This window comes from Octodon degus, unplaced genomic scaffold, assembly GCF_000260255.1.
Source record: "Octodon degus isolate 3935 unplaced genomic scaffold, OctDeg1.0 scaffold00189, whole genome shotgun sequence".
Taxonomy (NCBI): domain Eukaryota; kingdom Metazoa; phylum Chordata; class Mammalia; order Rodentia; family Octodontidae; genus Octodon; species Octodon degus.
The window spans coordinates 1,741,326-1,751,316 of NW_004524765.1; the positions used below are offsets into that span (position 1 = coordinate 1,741,326).

Sequence of the window (9,991 nt, forward strand, 5' to 3'; positions counted from 1 at the left end):
GCTGTTAAGCTTAACCTCACTATCTGTCTGAATATCAAACATCTTAGGCATAACATGGAACAGGTATTTTTCATCAAGTATCAATATATTGAACTTTATGTCCCTATAGAATATGATGAAAAAACATTTAAAAATTAGAATATATTTTTAAAAATAGGCATAAAGAATTATATATTTCTTATGATTACACATAAACCCAAAAATCTAACCATATACAACCTTGAAGCAAGACAGTCCCACAATATTCCTTTTCCTATCTCTTGCCTTCATTCACCACCCCCTTCTTTTTGAACAATCATCTACCCAAGAGACAGCACAGCAGCAACTGGCATGGCATGACAAGCAGCCCATATTCAGAAGACCAGAATGACAGGCACTCCAAACATGAAACTACTATTACAGATTACCATCTTCAGTGCAGTTGCTTACTTCACAGGTATCAGTATATATAGTCAGGGTGAGAATGTTTCCAGTTAACTGTTAGATTCAAAAATCTTCTGGAGAGTCTCAGGATCATTCCCTAGCCCATCCTCTACATATAACTGTATGGCTTGATATTGTCATGTTTCCTAGCTCTTCTCCTTTCCCTCTCTTGATTAGTTAGTCCTCAAGATCCTGCTTTCCTTTTACTTGTATTATACCTTTCTATTTGCATTTCTTCTTTTGAGTTCTTATACTAGGGAAACTATACGGTATTTACACATCTGTGTCAGGTTTATTTCACTTATGAGTATATGTTCAAGTGGCATCCACTTCAGTAAAAAGGCTTTTGCTTTGTTTTACTAAAAAGCAAACCAGCATGTCTACTTAAGAAGGTAACAGAGAAGAAAGTCTAAGCAAGTTACAGAGGCAGAGGGTTTGAAATTGCACAGAAAAAGAAATACTTTCATTATGGGAGAAATGGGAAGAAAAACAAAACACAAAAGAACAGATTCTAAATTTTGAGATTAGGAGCAATAAATAATATTCCCACCAAGCAAAATGAAGGTCATTATCCTAAGAATGAAGAAAAAAGAGGTCCACCTTAAGAAAATGGTAACATTAACAAGAAAAGGATTTGAGTGGGTTTTAGAAAAATTGTTTTGCATCACAAATTTCAGGACTGTGTAGCTCCACCAAGTGGTTTCACCAAACAATGGTAAAACTTTTCCTATAAGACTTTATAATCCAAGAAGGGAGCAGATCAGAGATGGACAAACAGACTGATTTAAGACAAAGAAAATTCTGTATCTTGATGCATCTCTCTAGTCCTTCCCAGGACTCTGGAGGGTGAGGCAGGAGGATCACTTGAGAAACAAATGTGCCTGGAAAACAAAGCAAGATCCCATCTCAAAAAGGTAGATTTCTGTAAAGTTGGAGTTATGGAAAAGAAATAGAGGTCTCAGAAAAGAAAAAAATATATATAAAATTAAGAACAGACTGAAAGAGTTAACAGTAGCATAATTCACAATAGACCCAAAAGAGAAACTACCCAAATGACCATCAGTTGACAACTGGATGGACATAGGTGCTGTAGCCACACAATGGCATGTACAGTAATTCACCCACTAAAAAAATTACCTGAAAAGTACACTGAAGGGAATTTTAAAATTATCTAAAATATTGTAAGCACACAGATTGAAAGAACAGAGGTCTAGGCAAGCTTGGTGAACAAATGCAACAGTGAGGCCGGGAACCTGAAGGACCAGAGGTATTAGTCAGAGAGCAGAACTACGCATTTCAGATTTCAGAGATTACAATTCTGAGTGCGCAGGCACAGAATACAGCTGTGGAAAATGGATCACAGAGGTCACAATCCCAGGAGTCCACGAACTTCCTAAGTATAAACACACATATGCAGCCATCCAGGAGGAGGCACTGAACAGTGAAAGAAGGGGGGGAAAGCCCAGAGAGAGACTGGGGCTCTGCCTTAGTAGAGGACAGCCACTACCAACAGGAGGTCACAGAGGGCAGACCTCTACCTAAGAGTAAACATCAAGTGAATCTAGGTAGTGGCCCTAAGGCATCCACTCAACAAGTTTTTTACCAAAGCATTACTTTGTCATAGGCACTTGGCCAGATGACAGAAATACCATTTATTTGCTAACTTGTTTTGAATATGTATTATCTCCTCTAATTCTCATTCTTTCACATGTAATTCAGGGTGATACCAACTGTGCAATAAGTAAACATATGGTTTTATATCCAGTAAGTGCAAAATAAATGAGGGTCTTTTGGTGCTGTTTTGTTGGCTTTTCTTTTAAAAACAATCTCTGGGGTTGCAGAGATAGCTTAATGGTCTGTGCGCCTGACTCAGATTCAATCCCCAGTACCACATGCTGTGCTGGCCCAGGCACACACAGCCGGCCACCAAGTCGGAGCATGGTGGTACATGCGTATAATCCCAGCAGTGGGGAGGCTGAAATAGGAGGATCACTACAAGTCCATGCTGCATAGTCAGACCCTATACTAAATACATAAAATTAAAATAATAAATAAAACAATCTCTGTCTTTAAGAAGCCAGTAGTCTCTTGTTTGGTTTTTTTTCCTCCTGTGGTACCAGAGATTTAACTCAGGACCTTATGATCACCAGGCAGGTGCTTAAACCACTGAGCTCTCTCCCCTGCCCGACCAGTAGTCTCTTGAAGAGACATCATGATCAAAGTTTGTGTAGAATTTGCCATATGCTAACCATGCTAAGCACTTTACATGTACTATCTCCTAGTATCAGAAGAACTCTGTAAGAGGGAGGGAGGGGCAGATAAAGGGATGGAGGCAGACAGGCAGGCAAGCAGGCAGGAAGGGAGGGACAGACAGACACACACACTTTCCTCATTTTTGGAGATGATGCTGAGGCACAGAAAGACTGGAGATCTTGTCCAAGGTCATGTAGCTACTAAATGGTAGAGCCACACTCAAATCCAGACAGCTCCAGGCTTCGTACTCTGAACTATTATGCTATGCTACAAATCAAAAATTACAATTATATTAATAGTTTAAGTGGAGTAACATGAAAAAACAGTGCCACACACACACACACACACACACACCCAAAGTTTGCCAGCATTTGAGCTAAGTATAAAAGGTGTCTGCTTAACAGGAAGAGGCATACCAATGAAAAGATGCAACAAAGATTACATCCAGACGGCAACTCTGATGCGTTATGGTGCTGCTGATGCCAGAACACCTTGCAGAATGGATCAGTAATTGGCCTCAATAAACAATAGTGCTCATGAAGCACTAATTACTAGAAAGAATGTAACTACTGATAGCATACATTATAAGCAAAATAAGTGTGAGCCAAGTCATCAAGCTAGTTTAACCTGTCACTGACATGATCTACAATGATACGACAGGTAGAACTTGTCTTGCACAGTTATGAAATCACTTAGAGCAACCCAGCCCTGTCCCCCCTTAGTCTTTCAATGCCAACACCCTTACTAACAAAGAGTCATTGCTCCTCTCAGCCTTTTTTCTCTATACCACCTTTCCACAGTTCTAAAGTAAAAATGACAACAGCTTAACAGTTTGAGGGAAGTACATTTTATAAGGGATCAGATCTTAAAGCCAAAAAAACATCAAAGCATGGAACCTTGGGGGCAGAGAAAAGGGAAAAAATGAAAGCTACCTCAAATGCTGTCAAGTTTCTACCATGCCCTTCATAGCCCTTTGGGTAAGAGACTACAAAATGAGCTTTAGAGTTTCTTCTTATCAATGAAAGTCAATATTTTAATTTTTTTCTTTTTGATGGTATTAAGGATTGAACCTAGAACCTTGGACATATTCAGCCACTGAGCTACATCTCTAGCTATTTTTTTTTTCCCCCTAAAAACAGCATCATTCTATTTTGCCTAAGCTGCCAGGCCGGCCTTGAACTCATGATTCTCCTGCCTCCACTTTCCAAGTACAGTGTACGCTGACCACAAGCAAATGATGGGGGAGTAAAAGGAAAGGAGAGAGATTGGAAAGAGAGTGGAAGGAGACTGGGAAGGAAGGAAGGAAGGAAGGGGACAGGAAAGGAGTGGGGAGGGAGGTAAGAGGGAGAAGGAGAGAGACAGAAAAAAAACTGCTCATAAAAGCAAAAACACTGTCAGATTCTGTTTATGTACTTTAAGTTTTGAAGACTGTATGTCCCATGTATAGTGTTACATTTTATTTAGATGCAATTGTACATAACAAGAATAGCTAGCTTTTATTATACCACTCTGAGATTCTCTAAAAAGATTTGGCCTTCTGTATATTGTCATAAATTTACTGTAAAATTAAAACTGCATTGTCTGCTGTCTACCTCAAGGGTTTAAAATTCTGTTTCAACAAGTACTTGAAAATAAATGTAATGCTTCAGGGTGAAAAAACAAAATAGAACTGAAGAGCTCACACATATAATTGTTAATTAGAAAACAAAGGAAAATATTTGAAAATAATACACTTACCCAAAATTAAAATAATAATTCTTTAAAACACTTGTCTGAGGGCTGGGGAGATGGCTCAGTAGAATAAGCGCTTGCCTGGCATGCGCAAGGGCCTGAGTTTAATCCCCGGTTCCGCAAAAAAAATAAAATAAAATAAAAATCTTTGGGGCCAGGGAGATAGCTCAGTAGAATAAGCACTTGCCTGGCAAGCTCAAGGGTCCGAGTTCAATCCTTGGGTCCGTCAATAAATAAATACATACATAAAATAAAACAAAACACTTGTCCGGAAGCTTGTTATTATTCCTTAGAAAGTTGCCTAGAGTACGCATTCCCCCAGCACAGGTTCCAAAGGCCCTGAGGTACACACAAGGGGCACTAAACTAATGAAGCACAGGGCTTCTGCTCTGCATCCTCTAACTCTGTCATGTGAAGTGAGTAGCCTTTGTTTTTCTGGGCTTTGCAATCCTCATCTGTAAGGTGAAAATGATAATGCCCTTCCTACCTACCTCACAAAATTATTGTAAAAATAAAAAATACTGTACACACCACCACACAGCTTTAAAAATTATAGAGTACAGCCAGGGATAGTGGCACATACCTGTAATCCCAGCTGAAGCTAGAAAATTACCAAGAGTTTGAGGCCAGCCTAGGTTACATATAGAATTCAAAGTCAGCCTGAGCTACATAGTGAGAATTTGTCTCAAAAAAAAAAAAAAAAAAAAAAAACTAAAAATTTTAAATTTAAACATTTTTATAGAGAACACAATATAAACACTAAAATTTTCTAAATTGCTAGTCTGTTTTACATATGTAACTAATACTACTGCTATGTACAGTTTCTATACTATACATAATATATAGTACTATAATTATTTTGTGATCTCAAAACATTTGAGAATATCCTTCAGAGCATTTAGTCTAATATACATTATATCCTGCTACTCAAAGTACAGTCCACAGCCAACACTGTGAGGCAGCTGGAATCTGTTTACAAACACTGAATCTCAGGTACCCCGATCTACAAAATCAGAATCTATATTTTCCTAAAATAAGATTTTCATGTGACTCCTATGCACAGTAAGCTTTGAGAAGCACTCCTTCACAAAGCAATATCATTTACAACAATAATCATATAAATAGAAAATTATTTCCAGAAAAAAGGATTTTAAATATATACATGTGACTTATCTCTAGAAATTTAAAATATTTTACTAAACAATAGTTACCAAAGAACACCTAAACAAATGGAGTCAAAGCCATTTCTTATTCTATGTAATACTTCTGCCTGGTTCTTAGCAGGCAATGAATGCTTCTTTAGATAGATACCAAAACTATCAATAATTAATATAAAATGTAGAAATCATGTACATTTTACCCTTATACAAAACATGACTACATCAATTATGAAGTTTACAAGTGTTTTTGGCATTACTTTAAAAATGGAAGGAATATTTCAAATTTTATTTGCATTTAAACCTGGTCACACCTACATAAACAAGAATGGCCAGCGTATGTACATATGACACTTATTAAGCATTAAAAAAGACAGACACCATCTTTGGAGGAAAAAGCCCAGAATAACCCTCCAGCAACATAAAGGATGCCAGTTTTGAAGCCAGCCATGGATACAAATTCTTACTCTCGCACTTTTAAGATCAGATTTTCATCAAGTAAATAATGTTCCTAGCCTTAATTTACTCTTTTATAAAACTGAGATCATAGCACCTACCATCAGAGAGATGTAAGATAAACTAGTACTACAGGCATTAATACTTTATGGAAGATAAGAATATTTTAAAAATTAAAAATTTAAAGTGTACCTTGTCGAGTTTTAGTTCCAATTCTGCTACATCTCCTTCTACTTCTTCCAAAGCAGCCCTAAAAAAATTAAATATAAGTTATTTCATTGTTTAAAGATACACTTTACTCTTAAGAAAAATAACTTTTCACTCTAGTGAGAAGGCAGATACCTTAGAATAAAGAACAAATGCTTCATAATCATGCAATACAGGAGTCAATAAAAATATTGCTTAGCACAACGACAGAACACAGGCTGACTTTATTATTCATATTAATTAATAAGATAATTTAGAACTACTTAGCATATATTTTAAAAATATAGTTTGTAGCAAGATGCTAAAAAACACAGAAAAGACACAATTTAATAAGTAATCACAAATCCTACCTCTATTACAAAAAAAATTTTAAAGATGATTGTTATGGTTTCTGTATAGGTGTCCCCCCAGAGCCTCATGCAGTCTTGGGGCAGCTTCTGGAGTTTGTGATCCATTACTGTGGGTGTGGATGCTGCACCTGCCCTGGGGCAGGTAGTTTGCATTACAATGTAAAGTGGGAAGAGAAGCTAGCTGCTTGAGCTGCTGCTCCTCCTCCCTTGTGCATTTGCTCTTTGCTGCCAGCATGAAGGGTTGCTTTCTGCTATGTGCTGCTCTGCGTTGGACCCAGATGAGTATGGACTGAAACCTCCAGTAACTGAGCTACATAAACCTCTCCTTCCTTTATTTGAGTGTCGGGTATTTGTCCCAGCAACAAGAGAAGAGTAACTAAGACAATGAATGACCCTTACAAAGAATCAGATTTCCACATTCATGTAAGAATGGTGCTACAACTATCACCATTAATAATAGTAACACTCACTGACATTTATATCTTTCACTGTCTGCCAAGTTCCACTTCAAGTGTTTTATATTCCATTTTGTATTTTAAAGTAATCTTTTACATACCTGTAAAATAGATTGCTGAGTATTTGATACAAATTTCAGCAAATCTATAAGTCATTTAGGTAAAACTGGCAGCTTTACTATGTTTAAATTCAAAATTCATTTATATTGATTTCTTTCATCAGAATTTTGTAGTTTTTAGTTTTGAGTCCTGCATGTTTTTGTTAGTTTTATACTGGGTATTTAATATTTTGAATCATTAGAAATGATATTGTGATTTAAATTATTGTTTCCATATCTTCAATGAGAGCACACAGAAATTCAATTGAATTTTGTGGGTTTATCTAATATCTTTGTGTGTGTGTGTGTGTGTGTGTGTGTGGAACCGGGGATTGAACTCAGGTCCTTGAGCTTGCCAGGCAAGTGCTTATTCCACTGAGCTACCTCCCCGGCCCTTATCTTACATCTTATGACTTTGCTAAAATCAAATTTTAGTTACAGGGCCGTTTTTCTTTGTTGTTGTTGTTTTGGTATATTTTTTAGATTTTCAATAGAAGACATCACGTCATCTGAAAATAGCAATGGTTTTCTTTCCTTTTTGTATGTCTATTTTCTTTTCTTGCTTTAGTGCACTGATTAATACTTTCAGCACTATGTTAAAGTGGTATAAAGCAGGACTGTTGCCTAGTTCTTGAGGTAAGAGGAAAACATTCAGGCTCAGATTCATGTAAGCTACAGGATTTTGTAAATGCTCTCTGTAAAATTTAGTAATTCTCATTTATTCCCATTTTACTGATACTTGTAATGAGTAGCTTTTGAATATAGTAAAACCTTGAATCGCTAGTAACTTGTTCTGTGAGTATTCTGCAAGATAAGCAGAGTCTGCCAGACATGTGTACATCAGGTAAAGAAAACATTGTACAAATATTTTAATACTAAATTGATTTCAATGTCATGAGATTAATCCAAGTTACCTCTGGTCTCTACAATTACAAGAGGTGCTTAAAGTGATGGCCATGAGATTCCAGACATTTATTAGTATGGTTAATGGCTGAAGTGTGTATGATAATAAATGTTACATGATCACAACTGAGCCAGCCAGCCTGCCTGCCTGCCTACCTGCCTGCCTCTCTCTCTCTCTCTTTTCTCTCTCTCTCTCTCTCTCTCTCTCTCTCTCTCTCTCTCTCTCTCTCAAGGATTGTGGGTAATCATCTACCAACAACAGGAAGTTATGAAAAAGCTCTTCAGCAAGGGAAGAGGAGAAAAAGATGAATCCCTCTCTCCCTTAAAACGATGTTAGGAAGATGTGTAAAATGAGGGAAACAGTGCAAAATTTTGTAGAAGAGCAACACCTGAATAAGGCTGTAGCCGCATGAGCAACAATTCTGTTTAACAACAATGCAAAATCACATTTTGGCACAAACCTCAAATGGAAGCAAAAGCAAGAGGCATTGGCTAGATTCCTTATTAAAACTGCATGAAAAGAAAAAGATTCCACTGAGAAAATAGCAGCGATTCTGTTAGTGACAGTGAAAAGTTGTCCTACACAATAACTCACTTCTCTCTTGAAAAGTAAGTGAAAGTTAATTTTTTTCTCTGTTTTTATTATTTTATATTATCTTAAAGTATTGTAACTTTTATATGAATATTTTTGGGTTATGAGATGAATCACCTGAGTTTCCTTTATTTTTTATGGGGAAATGTACTTAATATACAAATGTTCTGGATTATAAATGCACCTCTAGTTGCCGGGGAGATGGCTCAATAGAATAAGCACTTGCAGGCTCTGAATTCAATACCTGGTTCCATAAATAAATAAATAAATAAATACAACTCTAGAATGAATTATACTTGTAAACCAAGGGGGAAAAAATCAGATTTCTAAACAAAAAGCATATGCAAACAAAAAGCAAATCACTGCCGATAACCCATGAGGATATATTTTTAGAAACAGCTTAAAAAAAAAAAAATCACGTATTTTAAAAATTTATTAAAAATCAGAAACAAGAGTGTGTGGGAGAGCTTCCGGCTACCCTGCGCCAACGGGACCTACCTGTCCCAGCCCAGGCGCAGCTTGGGTGAGACCTCTTTCACGCCCTTGGGACGCCCCCATACCACTCCATAGCACCTCCTACACCCCGCCCGCAAAGTAGAAAGTTCTGCCACCTTCCGGGAACACACAGATCCAGTCCTAGCCCAGGCCCGGTGACTGTGTGGGAAACCTTCTGGCTACACTTCACCTGCGGGACCTACCAGTCCCAGCCCAGGCACAGCGTGGGTGAGACCCTCTTTCACACCCTTGGGACGCCCACCACCACTCTATAGTACCCCCCCCCACCCTGCCCATCGAGTAGGTATTTCTGGCACGTTCAGGGAACCCCCAGATCCAGTCCTAGCCCAGGCCCAGTGAGTGTATGGGAGAGCGGCCTCTCCCCCTTAATCCACTTTGTCCCCTCCAGACTCAGCTCAAGCCTGGCATACAGGCCTGGGGTGAAACCCTGCAGCTGCAATCCCTGCAGAGAGTGTAGGGGACAGAACCATCCAGCTAGTCCAAGAGCAGAACATCTTGCCAGAGAGGCACAACAGGTTCACCCCCAAGGGCAGCAGCAGGAAGGAGCTGAACACAGCAGCCAGACCCAAACCAGGCACAGCTGGATAAATCCAAATTTGTAGATCTGCACCTGAACTGCAGTAGGTGCTAAGGTTATAACTGCAACAAAGACCTACAACAAAGGTCAGAAGACAGTGCTACACAAAATGACAATGAGAAGGAGCAAACTGCAATCTCAGAACCCAAGCCCACCCATAACAAGGGCAGAGGACACTAACACAGAACAAATCGGGAATCACACAGCTGAAAGCAATGAATCAACAGCTTCTGAAAGAAAGAAACAGCTGCAGAAAGGTATAGAGGAACTCAG

General features: G+C 38.3%; 1 protein-coding gene across 3 annotated transcripts in view; it reads right to left on the bottom strand.

The window, feature by feature from the left end:
* Positions 1-9,991, bottom strand: part of Acap2 (ArfGAP with coiled-coil, ankyrin repeat and PH domains 2) — a 137,051-nt gene that overhangs the window by 77,024 nt on the left and 50,036 nt on the right. For all 3 annotated transcript variants that reach the window (XM_004643996.2, XM_023704133.1, XM_023704134.1), the window contains exon 2: positions 6,213-6,270. In XM_004643996.2, coding sequence (XP_004644053.1) covers positions 6,213-6,270 — 58 coding nt within the window. The remainder of the gene's footprint in view (positions 1-6,212; positions 6,271-9,991) is intronic.